Genomic DNA, 27493 nt, shown 5'->3' on the forward strand with positions numbered 1-27493 from the left:
GTTGGGGATGCTACAGTGGGTTATCAGCACCCAGAGATGAAGAACTGTTTTTCCTGAGGTCCCAAGCTAGTGGGAGGCGTTGGTATTATAGAAACTACCCTTCTGGTCTCAGTGAAATATACTGATACTACACAGAACTGATGCCTTCTAACTGTGGTGCTAGAGAAGACTCCTGAGAGTCTCCTGGACAGCAAGGAGATCAATCCAGTCAATCTGAAGGGAAATCCACCCTGAATACTCATTGGAAGGACTGATGCCGAAGCTCCAGTATTTTGGTCATCTGCTGTGAACAGCTGGCTCATTGGAAAAGTCCCTGATGTGGAGAAAGATTGAGGGCAGAAGGAGAAGAGTGTGTAAGAGGATGAGATGGCTGGATGGCATCTCCGATGCAATGGACATGAACTTGGGCGGACTTCGGGAGATGATGAGACAGGGAGGCCTGGCATACTGCAGTCCATGGAGTCACAAAGAGTCGCACATGACTAGGCGACTGAACACCAACAACAATACAGAAGGAAAGACTTAATTGCTTCTGGGGGCAAGGAGGGCCAGCTTCCCTGATGACCAGGGCAGAGTAAAGTGCAGCCATCAATAGCACGGCACGTGTGAAAGCACAAAGGACCGAGTGAAGGAAGGACAGGAGCCGGGATCGGGGATGTTAGGATGCTCACACAGATTTCAACTTCTCTACCAGCAAACCAGGTTAATCAAACACATGATCTCACACTGAGATCCACAACAGCCATGCCTAACAAAAACAATTCAAGTCACATATGTAATTTTAAATCTCTCTCAGTGCTCAGTTGCTTCAGTCGTGTCTGACTCTTCACAACCTTATGGACTGTAGGCCGCCAGGCTCCTCTGTCCATGGGATTCCCCAAGCAAGAATACTGGAACGGGTTGCCATTTCCTTCTCTAAAGGATCTTTCTGAACCAGGGATCGAACCCATGTCTTGTACGTATCCTACACTGGCAGGTGGGTTCTTTACCACTGGTGCCACCTGGGAAGCCAATCTCATTTAAAAAGCAAAAAACAAACAATGAAACTAATTTTTCAAAAATAGTTTCTGTCTAGCCCAATACATAAAATATTTCACCAATATGTAGACCACTTACTTAACTTATATGCAGAGTGTATCACGCAAAATGCCTGGCTGGATGAAGCACAAGCTGGAATCAAGACTGCCGGGAGAAATATCAGATATGCAAATGACACCACCCTTATGGCAGAAATTGAAGAGGAACTAAAGAGCCTTTTGATGAAGGTGAAATATTGAGAGTGAAAAAGCTGGCTTAAAACTCAACATTCAGAAAAAATAAGATCATGGCATCCGGTCCCATCACTTCATGGCAAATAGATGGAGAAACAGTGGAAAAAGTGGCAGACTTTATATTTTAGGGCTCCAAAATCACTGCAGATGGTGACTGCAGCCATGAAATTAAAAGATGCTTGCTCCTTAGAAGAAAAGCTATGACAAACCTGGACAGCATATTAAAAAGCAGAGACATTACCTTGCCAACAAAAGTCCATATAATCAAAGCTGTGATTTTTCCAGTAGTCACGCATGCATCTCAGAGTTGGACCATAAAGAAGGCTGAGTGCCAAAGAGTTGATGCTTTTGAAATGTGGTGTTGGAAAAGACTCTTGGGAGTCCCTTGGACTGCAAGGAGATCAAACCAGTGAGTTCTAAAGGAAATCAATCCTGAATAATCACTGGAAGGACTGATGCTGAAGCTCCAATCCTTTGGCCACCTGATGTGAAGAGACGACTCATTATAAAAGACCCTGATGCTGGAAAAGATTGAAGGCAGGAGGAGAAGGAGATGACAGAGGATGAGATGGTTAGATGTCATCATGGACGCAATCGGACATGAGTTTGAGCAAGCTCTGGGAGATGGTGAAGGACAAGGAAGCCTGGTGTGCTGCAGTCCATGCGGTTGCAAAGAGTCAGACACAACTGAGCGACTCAACAACAACAACAAGTAGACCACATAAAAACCATTTTCATTGAGCTATTTTACATTCTTGTTTTCTAAGATTAAATCTCTAAATTTCAGTGTACACTTTATATTTACAGCATACCTCAGTTGGGACTAACCACATCTCACGTGCTCAGTTTGAAAATAGTGGCTTCCCTTTTGGACACCCAGGTCTAGTGTTGCCTTGTGTTCCTTGGCCAATCGAACTTAAGGCCCCAAAAAGCTCTTCTTTCAATTAAATGTGTTTGCACTTGATTTTGTAGGATCACCTGACCATACAAGCAGGCTGAGAGATCTTGAGGCCAAAGGAGGGATTTTATTGCGTATCAAGGAACACAGTCTGGATTTGGAACCAGTCTGTTGTTCCATGTCTAGTTCTAACTGTTGCTTCCTGACCTGTATTGTATAGAAAATATTTAAAAGGATTACGGCCATAACTGGATAGATTTGTAAGCAATCTGTTGAGAAGCCTACTGGTAAGTTTCCTCTCTCCTAAAGGAGATCAGTCCTGGGTGTTCACTGGAAGGACTGATGTTGAAGCTGAAACTCTAATACTTTGGCCACCTGATGTGAAGAGCTGACTCATTTGAAAAGGCCATGATGCTGGGAAAGATTGAGGGCAGGAGGAGAAGGGGACGACAGAGGATGAGATGGTTGGATGGCATCACTGACTCAATGGATGTGAGTTTGGGTAAACTCCAGCAATTGGTGATTGACAGGGAGGACTGGCGTGCTGCGGTCCATGGGGTCACAAAAAGTCGGACACAACTGAGCGAATGAACTGAACTGATACAATACCTTGGGCTTCCCTGGTGGCTTGGTGGTAAAGAATCTGCCTGCCAACGCAGGAAGGTGGGTTCAATTCCTGGGTCGGGAAGATTCCCTGCAGAAGGAAATGGCAACCCACTCTAGTATCCTTTTGTCCAGGAAATCCCATGGACAGAGGAGCCAGTGGGCTGTAAGTCCAAGGGATCGCAAAAAGTCAGACATGACTTAGCGACTAAACAACAACAAATATAACACTTTGGGTATATGCTCACTAATGACAGATTAACTCAAGCTTCTGAAGAGTTACAGATTTCTACCCTCCTGAAAGGCAAACCCTGGTGAAGAATCAGTCACACAGACAACATTTTATGCCTCCCAGAATACAAGTCAGAATTTCTCTAAACACCACAAGTTTCATCCAGTGATTTTACTATTCAAGTGCAGGGCTGAGGGGTGGAGGATGGGGATGGGGATGGGGATCCACACTTAGAAGAAGTCCTCACCATGACACAATAGGAGGAGGAAGAACAGTTGAGAGTTTTGCTGAGGCATCCTGGATTCTTATGACCCAGAAGCATCTCCTCATTATCTGAACAGAGCATCCTGAGTAAAATGAGAGGAGCTGAGTATGTTTCATTTATAACCCCTTCAATTTGTGTTCTGCTTAACCTGCTGAACTCCAGTTAATTAAGATGTTCCTATAAACAATTAAGCTTCCTGTAGGATCGTTAGCAAGATATAAAAATTTATGATGTAATAAAGTGCAATAAAATGATAAAGTGGTTAGCCCATCAAAGCACTTCACATGCAAGAATACAGGTATGAAAATAGGCCAAAGTAGCCTTTCATCCTGCCTAAAATTCATTTCCTTCTGGTTTTCGGATTTTCAACAAATAAGCAATCCTATAGTTCAGTTCAACTGATGTGCAGTTCTTAAAATATGAAAAAGAAAAGTGTTTCAGACTTCTATTCAAGTAAGGGCACACATGACATTTTAGGAGAAATGGACAGTATGAAGCTCAAGTGGATTTGCTGGGGAATACAAGATCTCCCTGGGAAAACTAGGCCCTACAACCAAAGAAACTGATGACCTAACTCTAGCACTGGGCACCAGAGAAAACCTGCATGGGGCCCAGGAGAGTATCATTACTGTTCAGTCCACGTTTTCATTTAATCCTCCTCAAAACGTCACTGTGCTATTCAGGTAGCTTCCTATTATTATCTGAGTTTACAGATGAAAAGAACTGGGGCTTACTAAATAGAGACAGAGATGGGATTCGAAAACTGGCCTGAATACACTCAACTTTTAACCCCGTCCACCACGATAAAACACCTGTTGTGTCATCAAGGTTGAAGTTTTACTTCTGTGAGAATTTAGAAACGACGAACACTTAGCAAGTAGATTATCTCATTTAATATCAGAAAGAACCCTGCAAACGAGGCACTATCGTTACCCACATTTCACAGATGAGAAAACAGAGGTTATGTAACCTGGCCTGGGTCCTGCTGACAGCAGGTGGTGGAGCCAGGAGCAGAACTTACACAGGGCTGCAGCTTCACCTCCTTTTGTCTTCAGGCCCACTCCCCCTATTTGTGTACACGAAGCTTCTTCAGACTCTGGGGCTCCAGCTCTGTAGCTTCAATCTCCATTTCCTTCCTGGAAAGTCCTTAGCAGGGGACCCGCACTGTACACTTTAGAGGTCAGGATTTATCAGATCCACCTTATGTTTCTGTCTGAATAAAATGGAGCTAGAAAAAAACATCTGGGGAACTAACAGGCAGAGAGCCCAGGACTTTGAAGGGGAGGCACTGTTTGTGCTGTGATTTGAAAAAAAAAAAGTCAGAGTTCAAAGCACTGTTCCAAAGGTGGGCAGGCTGAGACACAAATCAAAACAAGCAGTTCAGGGACGCAACAAGAATATAGTTAACGCCATGAATCAAGGAGCGAACCGTCACATTTGAGAGGGTGTCCTCCTTCTCAAGCTTATCAGCTGTGATCAGGGAGTGAAGGGGAGAAGCACAAGAGGGCACACTGCCCTCAGGTCATGCAAAGATGGCTCATGTGCCAGGCAGGAAAGCGGCCTTGTGTTTGCTCTCTAAAATAAAAATAAGTGGAGAGATGTTCAAGGACTTTGTCCATGGAGAGAGCATGGAGGCAGAGCTAGGAGGCACCTAAGAGCTAGTTTCCCTGACTGAAAGAGAATCCTTCAGCTAGGCAAGCCAGGTTTCAGGGTCATCGTCGGGAAGAACAAAGTCTTCTACAAAGACAAATTCTTTTAAGCAGATATTCCACTAATTTCCACCTTTTCCAAACCAGTGCACCAAGGGAAGAGAACGGTGGGGTTTCCATCCTCGTGTTTCTAAGGAAAGTCCTAGAGGCATGGCGACCTACTTCCTCCCAAAGGATTAGTTGTCATTGCCACGCTGAAGCCTGCATTTATTTCCCCGTGCTGAGGTATCAAGCTAGAACCTTTCTTACTCTTTTCATCTAATCCTAAATATCCCTCCTCAACAATTCTCTCCCAAAGCAAAATTCAGAATTCAGTCTTGCTGGGAAGGTCTTCAGCTTTGTAAGAAGGAGGCCAGTACTTTGCTGGTTAGTATCTGCAAGCATTATTTTCCTTTGTCAGAGGACACTGTTTCACTCACTCTCCTCTCTTACTCTTGACAAATTTACAAATGATCACACAGAAACTGCTGCTGCGTTACTCAGAGTGAGCATGAGGTCACAGAAGTGTCATGCGTTATTGCTTTTGATAGAAGACTTCTAGAAGGCTAGCAAAGAACAGAGGGTGGAAAAGGAAAGCTTATACTTAGTTACACTGGCTCCTGGACTCGAGTCAGGGAGAATATTACAGAGCTACCAGTTGGGGATAAACTACTTTCACAGATGTTTAGACAATTCATAAGAAGAGCACAGACTGGGACAAATAATAAAGGCATGTGACCTTTCATGGAATAAAATGAAAAATTACTGGTTTTGATCCACCCTGCTTAAATCCTTATAAAGTACCATGCAGCCAACAAATCTGAGGCATCCGTAAACAGAATACTGTGATCTCGTGATTCTAAATGTAGGACGGACCTAATCAAAAGGTTTTTCATTACAGAAAGCTCAGAACCAATGGCCTTGATTTGGGACTTAATTATGCAAATTAAGCCTAACTAGGGTTTTCTTTTAGGTGTATCCTTGCCAGATTTAGCAAAAACACAGGACCACTCAGCTAAATTTGCAAGGTATGTGTTTATACTAGAAAATTATTCACTGTTTACCTGAAATTCAAATTTAATGGGATGTCCTATATTTTCTATTTGGGTGAGTGTCTCTATAAATACCCCTGTTCTGATAAGACATATCTAGTAAAGAGTTGGGAATTCAAATTCAATGATGCCGAGAAAAAAAAAAAAGAGAGAGAAATTACTTCCAGTGAATTACAAAAAAAGAAATACTTGAAATTAATGGATTATATGAATATTAAGTCTTTCAGTACATTAAACCATAAAGATGGTTGGTAGATGACACTAAATTAACTTTATACTGCTTTTCATTTCCTGTGGCACAGAACTGAAGAATCAAAGCATACCTGGCCCAATACTTTAGAGACGATATATGTTCAGTAAATATCTCTTCACTGATGTTGAGATGACACAGGCCAAGCCTGTTCATTTTACATTAAAAATTCTGAATAATTTCAAAATTGGCAGGAAAACAGCTGGGTTGTTGAGCTAATAATTAAAGTATTTAAAGTCAAAGTATTCTACAAAGAAAATAATCTGCACCAAGCAAGCTACTATGGGGTTCATTAAGCTATGTAGTACCTTTTTCATTTTTTTCATCAAGCCTCTTACCCTTGAAAAATTTTTACTGAACATCCCAAGAAACGGTGGATTTTTTTTTTAAAGGTAGTTTTAACAAGTGAGTTTTGTCAGAAGTAAATATTACTGATATCACCAAGGAAAAAAATTTCTAAATAAATAACCTTTCTAAAATCTGCCCACCTCTTTTATCAAATCAAATATACCCCATCAAGTTTTTATTTTAAACAATAATTTTCCAGTTGTCTTAGATGATCGTTAAATGTCTGAAAATCATTTAGACTACCTTAATTGTTTAGAAATAAGATCGTCATCTAGACTACATACATTAAAACTAACTTGCAAATAATAAATACTGAAACTCATTTAGGACAGTAGCCCCTGGCCTTATGTCCCGCCTCCAGTTTATCACAAGGGCAACAGGGCTTATTTGATTAGTTACACTTCTTGCTGGGAGCAGGTTCCTCAGAGGCGACTGACGGTACTTTCATCAGTCTTCTTTCCACTTCTTTCCATCGGTACTCTTCTTTCCACTCCCGCTTGCCCACTGCTTGGTATATACTAGTAATACGTGCTAATCTGTAAGACTGTATAAAACAGAGGAGAAGGGGGCAGCAGAGGATGAAATGGTTGGATGGCACCACCAACTCAATGGACATGAGTTTGAGCAAACTGCAGGAGATAGTGAAGGACAGAGAAGCTTGCAGTCCATGGGATCACAAAGAGCTGGGCATGACTTAGCGACTCAACAACAGCAACAACAATATAAAATCTTTGGCTGAGCAACTTCTCTGAGGTTTCAGTGGCTAAGACTCTGCATTTCCAATGCTGGGGGCCCAGGTTTGATCCCTGGTCAGGAAACTACATCCAGCATGCCAGAACTAGAGATTCCAAGTACCACAACTAATCCCCAGTGCAACCAAATAGATAAATGAGTGTTTTTAAAAAATTCTTTGCCTGAAGCTTCAATGCTGTGAATAGCAAACTTACTTAGTATGGTGGGAAAGGGTCAAAATGCCATGTCCTAAATTTTGACCAACCCAAACATTTATGTCATCAGTAAAGAAGTCCATTACTGCTCTGACGCCGGTAACTTACTCTGATAATGTTAAACCAAGAAAAATTAAACTTGCAGAAAACGTGTATTTAAAATTTTTTGCAAGATGCATTCTGGTAATTTAAAACAAATGAAAGAAAAACACAGAAAAGACAATGCAAAGAGAGAACGGAAAAAAAATACAGTTGTTAAGTGAATTAAGTAGCAGTATGCTGGAGTCCTTTAACCAAAGACTGTGAAATATGGCAGAATTAGAAAATGCCAGATTATTATACACTGTCTGTATGGACAACCTATACCCCAAAAGAACTTGTTTTAAATATTGTTAAAAATCAATAAGGCTCTGCTTTTATTATCAAAGGGCACGAGCTGAGATTCCTTAATGGGGAAAAAGAGCAGGGAATCCTTCATTAATTCAGTGGGAAATACCTCCTGGTAGTCAAGGAATCATTTTTGGGTTCCCCCCTTTCAACTCAATGGTGCTAAGATTTCAAGGAAATAACCTGTGAATAGCACCATGTGCAGTGAGTAATTTCAAAGTTCAGGTGTTACAGTATGATGAATTCATTATGCCTTTTAATTTTTTAAAACATCTTAAAATTTTTGTTCAGCAGCTAAAGTCACTAATTCAAGTAGGTTTAAGATACAATCTATAAAGTAAGAGAGTGTGTGTGTGTGTGTGTGTGTGTGAATAATAACCTATGAAATCCAAAATCTTGTGAAGAAACTGAAGATGCTGATAACAAAGATTAGCAAGACATTAATTCAAAAGAGGCCAACAAATTTCTAAAAATTCATCTTTTTTGTAAAGAACCCTTGATTTTGGCATTTAGCTATTTTTAATGGCAAATGTTAACTTTTTATGGTACAATTACTGGTGGAGTATATTCAGTGCTATGGTGAAATGATTATATAAGATGTATTTTGGTAGTCTTACTGCTTGCTGTTCTAATCCACTTTCACAGAAAAATCACACCATGGAAAAATAAGTCACTTTCTCCTTGTCCCACGTAAAGAATAATGTCCTGAGTAAGGCAGCCAGAGAGAATGCTGTGCCTCACCTCTGAACAGAAATCAGTGAAGACATGATTTCAGGGTTTTCTGTGCAGGGGAAGAGAGTGAAGCAATTAGTTGAAATGCTAAGGGCAAAAAGAGTGGATGCTCTCATTTCATTGCCAAAGTCAAAAGCTAAGAGCCAAACCCTTGCTGTCGTATATGTCCTACCATATAGGGGGAGAATGGGATATGTATCTGTGTGTACATATTGTGAGTTGTATACAGACATGTTGCTCTTGGGAGAAAAGAGGTCAAGGTGATAATAGTGGTGAGGAAAAGTTAGAACTGAGAAACTTTGAAATTAATATACCAGAAACACAAGATTACTAATGACACACTAGCAAAAGCCCAGTCTGATGTAACAGAAATAACCTTATTCAAGTTTGGGGGAAAAAACCACATCCCTCAGAAAATCTTAGAAACAACCAGTGGCTGCAGATAATTTATGTTGTTCAAGAAGGAAGAAATATTGCTTTTCCCTCCCCATTACACTACTAATGTAATATGCATGTGGAAGTTAGACAGATAAAATAAACTGGTGACACAGCCAACGTTTATACTCACAAGGCTACCGCAGTAGATAGATGATGGTAACCAAGATGGCTTTGGAAAAAATGAGAGGGAATGAATGAAAAGTCCTTTGTTTAATGACTGCCCCCCCACCCCCCGCTCATTGCTCATGTTTGTCCAGTTTGTTGCTTTTAACATGTATTATTTATTTTAAAGACTTCATATATTTTATCTTCAATACTCACAATAATCTTACAAGGCAGGTATTATTAACGTGTTACAGACAAGAATATTCAGATGCAGAGATTTTGACCTATGTGCCATCAAAGTTGTAGAGCTGCCAGGTTCTTTTTCGTTTTTGCTTTTCTTTTTTGTCTCCACGATTCTTATTGGGCTCGGGACATAAGCTATTACCTGGCAGAGCCCAAACATATTGTGCGAAAGGATACTTAGTGATATGAACTGAACTGTTTTCTCGCCAAATTCATATGTTGAAGCCTTCATCCCTAGTACTTCAGAATATGACTGTATTTGGAGACAAGTCAGGCCATCAGGCTGGGCCCTCCCCCAACATGACTGGTGTCCTTATGAGAAGAGGAACCTGGAGCACAGAGACACGGGTGTGCCCCCACAGAGCACAGACCACGAGAGCACACAACGAGGGCAGCCGTGTGCAAGCCGGGAAGAGAATCCTCAGAACGAAACCATCCTGATTTTGGACTTCTGGCCTTCAGAACTGTGTGGAAATACATTTCTGATGTTTAAGCCACCCACTCTGTGGCATTTTGTTACAGCAGTCCTAGCAAGCAGACTATGGTAGGAAAGGAGAAGAAATCATCGAACAGTCACTCGCAAACAAAACTGACAGCAGCTTAAACGTTGTTCGGAACTGCACTGAGAGTTGTTACAGATATTGGCCTTGTTAATGAAGCAGGAACAAGTTCCCTCCCTGGAGGTGCTGCAGGACTGTGGCTTTGTCTGCCAGGCACACACCTTCTAGTATGTTCCCCCCATACTACTCTTTCTACCTCTTTTCTCTCCCTCACAGACACAGGGCTGAAATGTCTCCATAATGCCAATCCACACACCCCCAGCAAGCAAGATACATGATAAATTGAAGGCATTTCAAGGCATGGCCTGGTGTCGTTTCTTCAGATCTTGCTAGAATAACATGACATTTATAAAAATACAACCCACTGGATATTTGGCACTGCTTGGGAATGAAGAATATGTCCACTTAAGAGCCAATCCCCCAAGGCTGTCAAAAAAATCTCAAGCCAGGATTTCTTCTATAAACATTACCTATCTTTTAAGATTCTACTGTCCAGGAAGTAAAGAAAACGTCTCTGCTTATTCCCAAGTCTCCTCTGGCCTCAACATAAATAACATAAACCAGACAGAAGGACAGTTAAATGCTTGGTCAAGGCCCAGGGATGGGACAGCTCTGTGCATCTGGCAAGGAGCCTCCGCACTTCCAGCCGTGGCCCTGGGTCACCCTCGCCCGGAACACACACCTATGCAGAACTCACCCTCCACCGGGGGCCAGCCTCCTCGAATCCCTGGGCATGCTGAAAGGGGGTATTTACAGATTCTTTTTTCAGATACCAGTCAAATAATGTTCCCGTTCACTCACTCACTCACCTTAAGACCATACAAAATTTAACATCTGGGAGGACCAACTCTGCCCCGAAAGCAGATGACAAGGGTGAGCAGTCATGGAGGAGTTCTCCTCAAGCAAAAGAGGATTTGCCAGCTCGCCTCTGAGGTCCCGGGCCTGAAAGGCCAACTGTGGTATGTTTGAGTTTCCATGGGGCCTGGTGCTTGCTGGCTGCTGCTGCGTTCACTCAGAACCCAACTGTGCTATAAACATCTAGCCCTTCTGCTGAGAGCTGCCCGCCTGGCCTTACTTCTGGGAGCCAAGAATACGCTATTTGGGAGCTGCAGGCTACATGGGAGCTAACACTTGGGGCACAGCTGACCCTTCTCTTCTCCAGGCCAGTGATGGCTCTAAAAGGAAAAAAAAAAAAAACCCACGCTTACACGAACATAACAAGAGCAAGGAGAAAAGTCCAGATTTTCCTCACCGTGTGCCACCCAGCCATGTTTACACTGATCGCAAGTCCTCAGGTTAATCTTCCCCGGCTGGAAACACTCACATGTGCAGTTCACCAGTGTGCAGCGGATGGCCTGAGAGTGAGAGGAGGAAAAAGAGATCAGCGTCTGTTCAAAAGGGACCCTACTTGTTTAGCATTTTAAGAAATACCACCTTCTTCCCATTTTTAACAGCGTTAGGGACCTGGAGAGATTTAGAGAAAAATTTTGAAACCATCAAAAATCTCTTACCAAAACATATTAGAAAACAAAGCTGATTCATTAATAGAATGTTTCTTGCCATTCATAGATAAGCTTTAAATTGGAAGCATAGACTAAGTAGTATACGAGTGAACCCTATTCTTATTCTATGAGATGCTGGCTCTGTAATACCAGAGATCCGAAAGAGAAAAAAAGATTACTACTACCAAATATTCACTGACAAGAGTGCAAACGATATAGACTCTCCTAAGATAACAAGTGAAATGTTGAAAATAAAACATGATATACAAATAATATTAACAGAATATGACTTTTCTTCTGCAGTGTTTGATTGAAAAGCTTTATCAATCTCTTAGACACCTTTTGAAAGACACTTCTTTTGGCCCAATAACATCCATCATATTTCTGGCATCATTTATCACTTCCTAACTCCTTGATTTTTTCCATCCTTGAAATACTAATTCCATTTGCATTCCTATTTTGAAAAACGCAAAACGACCTTCTCTTTATTTTAACGATGTAAGAAAGTAAGTTTAAATTTGCTTTTAGATCAGATGTAGAATAGGAAAGGACATTTATGTGAATATTCGATATTTGTAACAATTCAGCTGTATTATAGAACACTGGAAGACACCCTCAAAAACGTTTTATTTCTTTACAAGTACCTTTAAAAATCATCTCATCAGTTTACATTTTAAAGTGAATCCCTAGGAAATTAACATTAATGAAGTGTAACTCTTTATAGATTAAAAACCTAGGCTGAAGAATTGTGCTAAAGCTGACCTATGCTCCAGGACTACAGTTAATAAATTTATCTCATACATTTAGTCCTAATTTGCATGGAAATTCTGAAGACAGAAGGGATTTTGTCCAACCATTCACAGATTAACAATCTACTGTAACTACCTGAACTGCCAGGAAAAGATGTCTCTACAGCTTTAGATGCAATCAATAATTACTGATTTGGGGGTGGTGGAGGGGAGGCAGGAGGGTACCTGAAACTGCAGTGCTGGGCCTGAAAGCTCTGCCCACTTACACAGCTTCAGATGCTCATATTCCTGGAACCAATTGGGTTTTTATATAAACTGTCTCATTTGTAACAGACAGTGTTTTAGATATTGTTAACATGGTTGAGCCAAATTCCATTTACAGAGAATAAGACTGAATGGGCTTTTACTGTTCCCCATGCTTTAGATCAAGCAAATTTAAAATATTTCTCTTTTGCTAATGAACATTAAATCTATAGGTCCTTATTCAGTTTTCAGTGTTAAGAGTCGCTGCTGTAGCCTCCTTTCTTGCTTCACCTCTAACCCTAGTTTGCTCCTCTATTACTGCAAGAAAAATAGGCAAGGGTACCATCTGTCTGATGTCTCAGGGTCTTTCTTCCAGTGTCAACAGTCCAATTACCTCTTAGGAGGTTGTACAACTTTGCTGTATGTATGAATGAATAAAGGAAATAGTAATAAGACACAGAGAGAGCAAAGGGAATGCTGATAGAGCAAGAATAATGTATCTGGAGGTCAGAAGGGAAACTATTTCTCCCCAAATTTCTTATAACAACTTCAGTAGTTTGACTGAGCAATACATCAGAACATTCCAGGTTGGAAAGAGCTTCTTTAAACGGCATGTTCATTAGGAAACTAAGTTTGATTGTACTGTAGTAAAACAAACCCCAAACAGTTTTTTAGAGGGCAGTGTTTCTACAAAAAATAGGGCACTCCATACACTATTCAGTTATAAATTCAGATACAGCAGCCAGATTGACATTAAAATATTTATATAATCTAAGATATGATAACAGAATCTTTCATAAACACTAAAAAAAAAAAATTAACTCTGCTTACCAAAATAATGATCAAAACTAAGAATGACCGTCTCTCAAGAACTATATGTTAATTCTGGCACCAAAGACATACACCTTTTAAATTGTTAATTTGATAACATTTTATTATTTCACAAAAATAGCCTCATTTTACATTGTGTTTTAAAATACACTTTCCTCAATTTTAATTATAGTTATATTCAGGACAAAACAAAGTAAGAGACTTGTAGATTTGCTTTATTTTAGGTATATTTATTTACTGGTGCAACTAGTCATTCATTTCCTCAGAACTAGCTTATGATTCAAATATTTTTCTCTTCCTAAGTAACTTTATACGTCTGCCACACTTGGGAATTAAGACTTTTTGTACCATCATCCTTTTTCATGAATTCTACTCCTTCTGTACCTAAACATACAAACATTGGAACACCTCAACTCCTTTTGTATATAAACACTTAAGCACTGGAGTATCCATTTTGTATTTCTATGAATTCCAGAAGGTCTATTTGTTTTAAATCCAGATTTATATAGACTACAATTGTGCCTTAAGGGAATTATATATATTTAAACAATATGGTCTAAATAAATATTTTGAATACAAGACTATTGTGGCTTCAAAGGAAGTTTTACTCTAAATAACATTTTTGAAACAGCATAAAAGTTTGACATACTATTTATTCAGAACAAAACAGAACCAATGTGATCACTTGCCAACTCACCCACACTTCAAAAACGTAAATTATCATAAAACTATCCAAGCCAGTTAAGCCTCAAAACGTATACACTTTATGAGAGAGCTGGGAACAGCAGAGATGGAGAAGCCTTCATTTTGGTGATCACACCCGTTTCGTTATGAAGCTAATAATACACCAGGTCTCCCACTCACTGCTGGGCACCCACAACTACAGAAAAATCAGGGATGATAGCGAAGTGACAGAAAGGGAACAGCAGAAGAGAGACGATCTGATCAGGTTGTTCTTCCTCATAGATTCAGGACCTTATGCAGGTCTGGCCAACTCAAGCCAGCAACCCCTCCACACCTCCAGGATCCCAACTCATCCAATGCCCTGAAACTCCTTCCTCCATTTCAATATGATCAGCTTTTCCAACAGCCCAAGAACAAGAAAAAAACTTCTTAAGCCTATATCTTAAATAAAAGGAATAATTTCCTGCTTACCTTTACCATGGATATCTTGAAAGAAAAATCCATGCACCCACCACCCAGCGCTTCCACCTACATTTTAATTTTACAATCTGGATTCTGCCACACACAGTCCCGAAACTGCTTTCTCCAACAGGGATATTCTCATCACATCTGGTCCCTTTTTCTAGTCTCCTCGTTCTCCGAGACCTCAAGGCAGCTTAAGGCATAACTCTCCTTCATTCCTGGACTGTAGAGACAAACTATCCTAGTGTTTTGGCAGCAGCTTCTCACTCTCTCTCCACTGTAAATAAATACAGGTGTTTCTCACAGGCAGGCTTCTCGTTCTTTAACTTGGCAATTTCATCCCTTCCTACAGCTTCAAGTATCATCACTACGCAAAACCGATCACTGCAGAACCAAGTACTGTGTTAAGTGGCAGGAAATGCATAGTGAATCTCTATGCTCAAGGATTTGACAGTCAGAGCTCTTGGGCAGTGGGTTCCGAGGAGACACCCTGAGAATAGAAGGGAACCCCTGAAGAGGTTTGAGAAGGATCGTTTCTCGCTCTTTACAACTTTGTCTTTTCTTTCACCAAAGGTAGGACATAAAAATTTATCTACAACAGCAAACCATTAATGATTAATAACAATAATATTATATAATTAAAGTAATATTATAATGAATATACTACTCAATATTAATATTTTTATTATTAATAGCAACGGTTTGCTGGATATTTGTCATTTCCAGATACTTACAAATATTAGCTCTCCGTGAAAATACCATGAGGTCTGTACTTGTATTCCCTTTATTTCACAGAGGAGGAAACTGCAGTGGAGCTAACTCAGGATCTTACTTAAAGTCACAGCAATCAGATCCAGGTGTGTGGGAGCTCTCCCTCCTACTCGGTCAGGCAGCCATGGGCAGAGCCCCTCCACCTGCCCACCATCCACCACCACTCTATACTGTTAACTCCTGTTTCTCTTTCAAGCTTTCAACACAAGTATTACTTCCATTCTCCAGAGCAGCTGCTCTCATCTCCTGATCAAGGCAAGATCCCCATTAGTCTCCTGTTTTACAAGTGTCACAGCACTTACCACAGTCGTGAAGATTATATTTATCTATAATTTATCTATACTACTTATTCATAACCTAGTTTATATATACCAGTGGTAAAGAAAACGCCTGCCAATGCAGGAGACAAAGGTTCGATCCCAGGGTCAGGAAGTTCCCCTGGAGAAGGAAATGGTAACCCGACCCAGTATTCTTGCCTGGGGAATCCCATGAACAGAGGAGCCTGGCGGGCTACAGTCCTTGGGGTTGCAAAGAGTTGGACGCAACTGAGTGACTGAACATGCACACACGTGTATATAAATATATGTGTGTGTGTATATCTGGGTGGCTATTTGATTGAGATATGTCCTCCCCTCTAAAATTTAAGCTCCTTAATGGCAGGGTGACATATGTTGGGCTTACAATGTATACTGGCAAATAAAGGTGCTCAAAAGGCATTTAAAGAATTTCATCAATCTCTTAGCCTCTTTCCCATCTATAAAATGATAACAGTAACACAACTGTGTCAATAGATTCAAATGAAATAATAGATTCAAATGAAATAATATAAAGCATGTGGCTCTTTGTCTAGTGATAACAAAAGCTCAAAAGATGGAAACCATTTGTGGCCTCAACAAACTTTCCACATATTACCTCTGAATTATTTTTCCCTTATGATTCTTCCCAATGTATTTCTTCCATACCTTGTAAATGCTTAATACATATTTAGTCTTAATGAGTAAATGAACACCTTGACACATATGATGCCACTTTCTTCATACTATAATCCTCTAAATTGGGCATGACAGGGATCATTATTTGTTTTAATATGGAGTTAAAAAATGTTTATATAGGTGTTACACATCTCTTAAATGATAGGGTGGATTTCCCAATTATTAATCAGTTTATTTCCATTAACTACAGAAAGAGAAGATATACAAGGGGATATATGTATGCTTACAGCTGATTCGCTTTGCTGTACACCCGAAATTAACACGACGTTGTAATCAACGATACTCCAATAACTTTTTTAAGTTGTTAAAAAAAGAAGATACACAGTTGAAACCAGTAAATTATAAATATTCAAGTTCAAAAGTATATCTACAATGAATAAAGTAGACCAATTTAGTATAAAAATATTTAATCAACTTTCAGTAATACTCTCATACTTGAATATTAAGTAAGAGTGCATTTGCAAGTATTCTGGATGAGTTCCAAAGACCTATTCAAATAAGAGATTCTGTAATCACTAAAACTAAAGTATCTTTAGCTTTATTATACTTGTAGCTGGCTTGAACTCTGCAAATTTATGTGAACTGAATATCAGTCTTCTCACCAAACGACATTCCTCAGGAAAGCAGAGAATGAGGCTTCAGCTAATATTAATATTTAGTGTATTCCACAAAAGAACTATACACATGGCTAATTAATACATCTCCTATTAGCTGTTCCTTGTTTGGGAACACTTACAGAAATTAGTGCAAAATAACAAAAGGTAAAATAAGGTCACGGGGCATGGAGAAACATAAGGCACATTCTGAAGGAGCCATCACAGAGAACCTCCAATTCAAAAAAGCCCCACTAAAAGTAAGACTAACTTCCGTTCTGGGCTTTGTCTTTTCACACTAAAAAACCATTTGCCATGAGATGTCCTCAAGTGTTCATTAACTTGGCCAAACAGTCCATGTATAACTAAAAATCCTTTTAAAATCCACTTTCTCCTTATTCATTTCTGGAGAGAACACCAAGATTTACAACTTGGATTATGAAGTTTTACTAGAATGATTTTAAATGTTAAAGAGTTAAGTACATAACCTGCACTAAAACTGAATTACTGAAAAACTCAGTCATTAATTCAGCATTCATCTGTCCCAGCAGTTTCTCCCATAAACTTAGGTGCTACAATCTAGGCACACAAATTAATTGGCTATAATGCTGATCAGTGACATGGTTTGCCTCTCTTACTTTCAACAAGAACAAATTTCTTAATCAAATGAATTTTCTACTTTGGAAATCACATGGAGGTATGATAAATAGGTAAGATCAGCCAACCTTCTATGAGGATACACCGTAGTCTATGTTATAATTAACTCATTAAATCATCACTGCATATATCACCCATCTCTGAACATACACACAAGTACCAGAAGAAAAGGTATGTATGGTGCCAAAGATCAAGTAAACCTTTTACTTGGCATAAAAATGTCCTTCAAAGACATTTATCTTAAAAATATAAAATCTGGAATAAAAAAGTACCTGCAATGAATCTGGAAACTAATTATTCTATGATCGCCTCAGAATACACTGCAGTAATTACAAAGTAACAGCTACCAACACTATGGATGAAAAGAGTAATCATATATATATATGACCAAAAAAAAGATGGACTTCCACACCCATGAATACATCTTACATATGAGAACCCAATATAGTACTTCAGGCATTGCCACAAAGATTCTAAAGAACTCACACGATAGTAATGGTGATTAAGTCAGAAAATAGCCCCTTGTATACTTTTCAGGACAGTTTTTTCTCCTCCATTTTCACATGGCTGATTCATGATCTAATTGAAAAGAAACAACTTCCAAGAGAAGTACGTTGAGTTTTGGCGAAGACATGGGATATCTCTATGTTACCATCTTTGTAGAAGAACATAGTGTCTGAAATTTGCATAAGTCATTGCACCTCGAACAATGACGTCTTTTTTTGCATGACAGAAGATTCCTGAGCTTACTTATGACTAACATGAACTAGACAATTACATGAGAAACTTACTTTTCAGTTCAGTTCAGTTCAGTTGCTCAGTCTTGTCCGACTCTTTGCGACCCCATGAATCGCAGCACGCCAGGCCTCCCTGTCCATCACCAACTCCCGGAGTTCACTCAGACTCATGTCCATCGAGTCGGTGATGCCATCCAGCCATCTCATCCTCTGTCGTCCCCTTCTCCTCCTGCCCCCAATCCCTCTCAGCATCAGAGTCTTTTCCAATGAATCAACTCTTCACATGAGGTGGCCAAAGTATTGGAGTTTCAGCTTCAGCATCAGTCCTGCCAATGAACACCCAGGGCTGATCTCCTTTAGAATGGACTGGTTGGATCTCCTTGCAGTCCAAGGGACTCTCAAGAGTCTTCTCCAACACCACAGTTCAAAAGCAGCAATTCTCTGGCACTCAGCTTTCTTCACAGTCCAACTCTCACATCCATACATGACCACTGAAAAAACCACAGCCTTGACTAGACAGACCTTTGTTGACAAAGTAATGTCTCTGGCTTTTCAATATGCTATGTAGGTTGGTCATAACTTTTCTTCCAAGGAGTAAGCGTCTTTTAATTTTATGGCTGCAGTCACCATCTGCAGTGATTTTGGAGCCCCCCAAAATAAAGTCTGATACTGTTTCCACTGTTTCCCCATCTATTACTTGATTACAAAACACAGGACAAAAGGAAAGGTATTTACACCGGCTGCGCTTTTATAATCAGGTATCAAAACAAGGCAAGAAGATGTGAGCTGGATAGACACAGAACACTGGGCAAGAGACTTCTGAGTTTAAATATCCTATAAAGAGGTATTATAACAACCTACAAAGTCTTATCTACCTCGGCTGCTGCTGCTGCTGTTAAGTCGCTTCAGTCGTGTCCAACTCTGTGTGACCCCATAGATGGCAGCCCATCAGGCTCCCCCATCCCTGGGATTCTCCAGGGAAGAATACTGGAGTGGGTTGCCATTTCCTCCTCCAATGCATGAAAGTGAAAAGTGAAAGTGAAGTCACTCAGTCATGTCCGACTCTTCGCGACCCCAGGGACTGCAGCCTACCAGGCTCCTCCGTCCATGGGACTTTCCAGGCAAGAGTACTGGAGTGGGGTGCCATCGCCTTCTCCGTATCTACCTCTATGAGACTATAAATATAAATAAATACTTATGGTAAGGAGGGTATGTTTTTGCATTTATGTAAGGAAATGTACAGATCTGAGTTTGAATGAGTTATGTTCACAGACTTCACAAGTGATTACCAGTGATTATAGGGTGTATGGGTGCACAGAGTTTTAAACTACAATGTAAATGCCACTATTCATAATACAATAGTAACAGCAGCAAATAAGAAGTAATGAAGTTATCCTGTCTGCTTAACCAAACCCATCAACCAATTCACACAATAGGACTGCAACAGTATATATCTTAGCTGGTGGTAAGATAAATTAGAAATAAAAAAGTTTATTGACCCTTCAATAAAAGATTCCTTATTATATCTTGTAGCTGAGTCAGGAGCCCTACAAAGACACGGTCAGTCCACAGCCAGTACAAGGTGTAGAAGCTATTGATGTAAACAGTGGACAACAAGGTCAAGACAGAAAGCTGGGGGCTTCCCTGGTAGTCCAGTGGTTGGGAATCGGCCTTGTAATGCAGGGGACACCAGTTCGATTCCTGGTCCTGGAAGATCCCACATACTGCACGGAAACTAAGGTTGTGCTCCACAATTGCTGAGCCTTCACTCTAGTGCCTGTGAGCAGCAACTACTAAGCCCATACACCCTGGAGCCTGTGCTCCGCAAGAGAAGCCATTGCAATGAGAAGTCCATGCTCTGAAGCTAGACAATAGTCCTCTCTGCAACTAGAGGAAGTCTACGGGTACAACGAAGACCCAGCACAGCCAAAAATAAACTTAAAAAAAAAGACAGAAAGCTGGGCGACTGAAAATGGCAGACTTCAACAAGACATCATAAGAACAACATTACTGACCAAGGAAATATTATCTTCCCAATAAACACATCCAAAATACCTGAAAGAGATTCACTGTGAAAAGGCAGCCTTTGAATACGAGGTACTGCTAAAAAGCAGAAGACTTAAAACCTCACTTTAATTTTCTCTTAAAAGGTGTGCTCCCTTCTCCCCCAACAACTGGCAAATGGATAAATACAACATGCGTATTTACACAATGGAATATTCATCTGGCTCATACAAAGAGAAGAACAGTTGATAATACCACAATATGGATGAACTTTATCATGCTGAGTAAGAGAAACCAGACACAAGAGATCTCATATTACATAAGTCCATTCATATGAAATATGCAGAACACAGAGATCTGTACAGATAGAGAGCAGTTAGTGGTTTCTTTTTAAAGTGATGAAAAAGTTCAGAAATCACTGTGATGATGGTTGTGTATAATTGTGAACATACTAAAATTCATTGAATTGTACACTTTAAATGAGTAGAATGTATGATCCGTGAACTCTATCTCAATGAAACTGTTTAAAAGTGAGGACAGCAAACCCACTAAACCACCTAATTTCTTTTAATGGTTTTAAATAATTTAATTCATGAGATATTATTGCTCAGGGGACATAATATAGCATAATATCCTTCTTTAACTAGCAGGTCAATATACAAATACTAAATGATTAAACTGTGGTGTTGGAGAAGACTCTTGAGAGTCCCTTGGACTGCAAGGAGATCAAACCAGTCAATCCTAAAGGAGATCAGTCCTGGGTGTTCATTGGAAGGACTGATGCTGAAGCTGAAACTCCAATCCTTGGCCACTGATGCGAAAAGCTGACTCATTATAAAAGACCCTTATGCTGGGAAAGACTGAAGGTGGGAGAAGAGGACAAAAGAGGATGAGACGGTTGGATGGCATCACCTACTCAATGGATATGAGTTTGAGCAGGCTCTGGGAGATGGTGAAGGACAGGCAAGCCTGGCGTGCTACAGTCCATGGAGTTGCAAAGAGTCGGACATGACTGAGCGACTGAACAACAAAATGATTGAACAGAAGGCAGACCAACTAAAGAATTTCTGCTGCTTAAACTTGAAATTCCTCTACTTTGAAAATATTAAAAACTAGTAGGTCCATGTTAAAATGACAAATACTTTTAAATCCAACGCCATTTTTCTACCAGGAAAATCCAGGCCATCCTTATATCCTCCAACAAACTGGGGGTCAGGAGGCCTCTCAGCCATAACGTTCAGCACATTAACACTAAGATATTAGAAAAACTCAAAACAAATTTTTAAAAATGGACAATGAAGAATCCTGTCATGTGTACGAGTGAAAGCATTCCTCTATTTTGCTGTTGTTGTTTAGTTCCTAAGTCATGGCCAACTCTTTGCGACCCCATGCACTGCAGCCCACCAGGCTCCTCTGACCATGGCGTTTCCCAGGGAGAATACTGGAGTGAGTTGCCACTTCCTTCTCCAGGGGAGCTTCCCAACGCAGGGATCAAACCCACATCTCCTGCATTGACAGGCGGATTCTTTACTAGTGAGCTACCAGGGAAGCCCCATTGCTCATCTTACTGGGATGAAAAAATTACCTCCGCAGAAGTCAAGAAATGAACATGGTTTAGGAGGAGGGGGCAAAGACAGAAAGCATATATTTCTGAGCAGATGCTTGTGTATGAGTGTGAATGTTTCTATGACTATGTGTGAATATATAAATACAAACTGGGAGAAAGGGACATACACAGAGGCACATAAATTTTCACAGACATGGATCCAATGAGCATCTGCAGTCATTATCTTACAACTACAGCCTACTATCAATCGACATGAGGAAGACCCCATTTAAATAATGTAGGAGTTCAGAGCAAAAATCAACAGCGGGATATAGCCAATTATATAAGGAAAATATCCCTGCTTCCATGGCATCAAAGCCTGCATAGTGCTTCTGTTATGCCTTTTTTCCCCCCAATTAAATTAAGTCTATGGTAATACAAGCTATTTTGTTAGGCAATTAGTAATATTAGAGAAACAGGAAATGAAAAGGCATTTCAATTTGGGCAGAAACATTTTATTTTCTTACCTAACAGTTAACAATTAAGATATCTCATTTATTGCCTGTTTGCTTACGAAATTTTATGGACTACTTAGGCAGCTGGGATAACATAATGAGAAAAGACATACTCTTCCCATGAATGTACACCTAGCATCTAAATGAAAATAAGGAGTTAGCTCACTGTAAAAGAATAACCACATTTTAACTAAGTTCATTCTACATTTACCAGAATTACTTAACTTTACATAAGGAGCCAAAGCACCTCTGATATCATGTGAATGATAAGTAATACTCATCTCATTTCACCTTAACGTTGAATCAGCAATTTTGTATTCCATTGATATATATACATTTTATTCACTTTCGCTAATGCAATTTGAAAGGTGGTAATGTGATTACATTTCTCTGTGGCATTCATGAAAACAATTACTAATATAATATGATAGGGAAGCCATTAATAAGGAAGGGATTTATAATGAGATGCGAGGAGATTTATCAACCTTCAAAAGCTTTACAAAGAAATACTTCTCATTAGGCAAGAAGTAAGACAAGATGAAGCCTAAGTTCTGGTATTTCAGAAGCAGCTTCCATTCTGGGAAGACTGATCGCCTGACGATCCCCTGCTTTGGTGGCCAAGCAGAGAGGCGCAGGAGGAACCCAAGACTTGCCCCACGTTGTGCCTCATGTACGACATCCTACACAGAGGACCACATCCTAAACTGAGGGCACTTCCCCTTCCCAGACAGCATGGGGAGGACTTCTTGAAGGGAAGGAATCCCTCTTAACCTTGCTCCTCTTTAAAAGGAGCCAGCCCCATTATTTCAAATGCCAGAGCACAGTAATCAATCCACTTACCAAGCAAGAGCATAAGGTGGGTGACCTTTTAACTAAATTTACTCCTCTAGGTTTGTGAGAAGAATTTATCCCAGTGAAGCAACAAGGGAGACAGGTCGCTGCATTTTCGAATGTATCATTTCAAATGACAGCTCTGATTACCCAGGCCAGTTGAGGCAGCCTGTGTGAGACTTAACATCTCGCATCAGACAGTGCCATGAAGCTTGCATAATACTTCAAATACATTCCTGTATTTAATCATCAAAATCCCCCAAATTAGAGATTTTTCAAACAGCAGAAAAATGAGGCTGTGAGATGCCCTTAAATGGCCACAGCTAGTAATCCGGGGCTCTTTCCACCAGGCCGATGCAGGAGAGGAGAGGCCCTGAATAATCCCCTTGCCACCCTCCTCCACAGTGAGATTTTCTCAGACATTCTTCCAGTTCCAAGAGGAGTTTGAGACTGAATAGGAGATGCTCGTGAAACTAGCCACAGAGGGAGAGGGTGGGGGAAGGTTTTAAGCCACTTGAAAAGGTGAGGGGAACTGCTAAGTAAGCTGTTTAACCATTTACACTAGGATTTTCTACAAACCAAGTGGCACATTTTTAGACACAGAAAGTGACTCTCAACCGCTTTCTATGGAATCTGTCACTGGTTACCTTAAAAAAAGGCAAAAATCTGGAGGCGGGGGGCAGGGGGGAGTGAGACAAGGATTTGCCAAGAACACTAATTTTACACCATCTTGCTTCAACTTGTCTTGGGATTGTCCATTCATAGAATATCTCAGCAAACATTTTAATACCTTCCATTGTGCATCTGTCTATGCATCATAACTATGTCTGATTATGAAAGAGTATGTTTCTTTGCCCATGAGCAGGTATCACCTCAGGAGTCATACCTATTACAAATAATAATAATGATATGATGAACAGTCTACAGTGCCCTCTTATACGTTATTTATGTGAGGTCATAGACTCTCCAGGGGTCTGTGCTGAGACCTGGACGGGCTTCATTAGAGCATCATATAAATCACTAAAGGCACATCTTGATTTCACCACTGGCTAGAGTCACTGGAATTTTTTAAGTGGAACCACTCAGATAAAAACATTCTTAAAAAACACAACGTTATCATTTCTTCTAAAAGGTGGGTTTCTCAAATTGTATGCATTGCATTCAGATGCTCACAGAAATCCCACAAATTTCTAAGGACTCTATAAGCATCTGAGGGTAAAAGGTGCCCTAGAGTGTTGCAAAAAACATGATTCTCATTTTACTTTTAAGGATTAGTTTAAAGGACAGAGAGAGACACAGAGAGAAAGACAGCAAGAAACAGACCATCCAGCTGCTATCAAATGCTTTGACATAACTGAGCAAATGGGGAGACTAATGCAATGGTTGTCAGGAACTCTGAGCTAACTCTTGTAAATTCAGAAATAAACAGAAAGCTTGTGGGGAAAAAAGGGAGTCTTCCAGAACAATGTTAATGTCATCTTGGGCATGTGGACTGGGTTCACACCTGTGTCAGCTGAATCAACATAATGGGCTATAACAGCTTCGAAGCAGCTAATATGGTCCATTGGGTCAATAATCCGTGAACTAAGAAGGATTTACTTGATAGACTATAAATGGTTCATAAGAACTCTAAGAATCACTCCATCAGATCAAAAATCCAATTTTCATATGGTGCCTTTCTACGAATTAGCCAAAAGAAAGTAATAGCTCTAAAGGACTTTAAGGTCTATCAGTTAAAAATTTACTTTTTAAAGAACAGTAGAGAGGAGGAAGAATTAAACGCCTCTCTTCCTTTTTGGTGAACCAACCTATTTTAAAGGGGAAAAAATACACTTTACGATGGAAAGCTAATATACAATAGGAAATGTTCAAGGGGCTTTTCACGTTTTCCTCAGGGTACCTGAATAAATGGATCCAAAGAAATGACATGCATGCATACACACATTCATTTCCTCTCTCTCTATGCCTCCACATACCTACAGATAATACCTCTAACTACATCGTAAACACCATTTCTAGAACAGCAACATTTAAAAATAAAGATTTACATTTTATTTTTTTTCTTTACAGGGTTTATATTTGTGGGTCTGCTGCGAGAAGCGTACAGAGACACGTGGGTCAGCACACGGACACTGGTGAACTCTTCCATCTCCACGTATGCAACTATAAAAGGTAAACAGTAAGAACCCCAACATATTTTCAGCATTTGAGAGAGAAAAAGAAGAGAGGGTCAGTCCACAGGTTGACTAAAGCTTATATAGCTAGTACTTAGAGATAACTGCAACTTCTGTCCACTCCAGGCTGCAGAGAAATACCAGCCTTTATCCTGTGTTCATGCTTTCATTACATATTCACACTGGGTGACAGTGGCTGCAGATTCATTTTTTTAAATGTAAGCTCATGCATGTGAATAATTGTATTTACTAAGTTCATAGCAATGAAGAAAAGCAAAGGAAAATGCTCCAAAAGCATAAAAGACTGAAATCAGAATTCCTAACAAGAAAGAATTCCTTTACTAGGGAAGAAAAGGTGATCTATCACCTGTCTCTCAAAATGCTATTAGCCTCTCTTCGTCATAAGGACAACAAGAAGGATTCTTTTCTTTTGCTTTTTACAGAAGTAACACTGAATAAAATAATAAATGTTTTTACATCAAAGTATATTAGCTATTGACATAAGCTCGGTCCTCTTAACTTCCACACAAGGGAAAGAAAAATTCCAATAATTCTGAAATAGACAGATAAAACTTTTCTCTGTGGCTACGGCCATGTACTATTATACATAACTGCTTATTTTCAAAAAAAAGCCTTATTGGTGCTCTCTGAAGGATTTTCTTTTATACATAGCTTTATCCTATAATTTTGTCCCTGTTGGGCACGCTGCCTAAATTTAAACACAAACAGTCAAGCAATGAAGAAACATTAACACATTTACTGTGAACAAAAACTCCCAGTTGTACAGTGAAATTTTAATACATTTCAACTTATCTCTTTTACTAATGGGGAGAGTACAAACCCTGCAGGAATTCGCTCTGCAAACTGGTAATTACAGTAGACTCACTTTTTTATAATGCATATGTATAGTCAGACACAAAAAACCCTGGCTGCCCTTTTGATGTAGGTTACAATAGGAATGTTTTAAAAATTATGAAAATCTATAGCAATTCTAAAGGAATGCATTATTTCATGGAAAACTGTCCTTTAACTCTGTATATAGACACAAATAGACACATATTTAGATACCGGCTTTACACACCAGAAGGCACAATCTTTATCAGTATGTACTTTTATGTCATTTTCCCCCGTAATCTTGTACAGAATAAATCCACTCCTTGTTGTACAAAGCTGGATGTGACTTTGAATAAAATAATTTCTCTCTTACATAAAGATGATATTCTTTCATTCCATGTCTGGTTTTCCTACTTTGTCCTCTCTAGCTTCGGGTATTTAAATCTGTATTTTGAGATCTCAAAGTATCTCTTCATTAAATTATTAGGGATTCCAAACCAATCATTTATCTCTTAGTATAAGCAGATGTGCTTTTTGACCAAAGACCCTATGTATATACCTGCAGAGAACAAGAACCACGCCCTGTAATATTAATAGTAGCACACACAGTTGATAGAAATGAGGTAAAATTTGTTACTATTCACATCACTTGCTAAACACATTTCTCTGTCAAATTTTCAGTTCCATAACTTTATAAGAAATTGAAATCTGCTAGAATGTTAACAGGCGATCAATATATAATTTACATTAAACATGTATTTCTAAGTATTGGCATACAGGGTGCAAGGGTGGAAATGAAAGCAGAAAAGCTTTCAAGTGGACATAAGTTTTGAAATGTTTTGTGAATTTCAAGATAAATACACAAATAAATGACGTTGCTAAAAATGTTTATTTGTGACTGAGGAGGAACTACTAATTTCAGCAGTATCTATCTGGAAATTGACATTAAAAAATTCACATGTAACATAAAACATACAGCACAGGCTACCAAAACAGGCAAGCTGCTGTACATAAATCATTTCCTGGTCACCCAACTTCAGATAAGACAGTGACAAGAGGTTAAGAGAAGTAAACATTCCCAACAGGCTTGGCTAAAGCAGAATCCACTCATGGTTCAGGGAAGATACATTTTTAGATATACATATCAGAAAAAGGAAATCAACCCTGAATATTCATTGGAAGGACTGATGCTGAAACTGAAGTGCCAATACTTTGGCCACCTGATGCAAAGAGCTGACTCACTGGAAAAGACCTGATGCTGGGAGGGATTGAGGGCAGAAGAAGGGAACGACAGAGGACAGGATGGTTGGATGGCACGGCTGACTCAATGGAGGCGAGTTTGAGCAATC

At 39.7% G+C, this 27493-nt stretch overlaps 1 protein-coding gene across 12 annotated transcripts in view; it reads right to left on the bottom strand.

The window, feature by feature from the left end:
- Nucleotides 1–27493, bottom strand: part of BNC2 (basonuclin 2) — a 479688-nt gene that overhangs the window by 156175 nt on the left and 296020 nt on the right. For all 12 annotated transcript variants that reach the window (XM_010857048.1, XM_010857047.1, XM_010857043.1 and 9 more), the window contains one exon: nucleotides 11272–11374. In XM_010857048.1, the coding sequence (XP_010855350.1) occupies nucleotides 11272–11374 (103 nt within the window). The remainder of the gene's footprint in view (nucleotides 1–11271; nucleotides 11375–27493) is intronic.

The sequence above is a fragment of the Bison bison genome, unplaced genomic scaffold (genome assembly GCF_000754665.1).
Source record: "Bison bison bison isolate TAMUID 2011002044 unplaced genomic scaffold, Bison_UMD1.0 scf7180017864376, whole genome shotgun sequence".
NCBI classification, from domain to species: domain Eukaryota; kingdom Metazoa; phylum Chordata; class Mammalia; order Artiodactyla; family Bovidae; genus Bison; species Bison bison.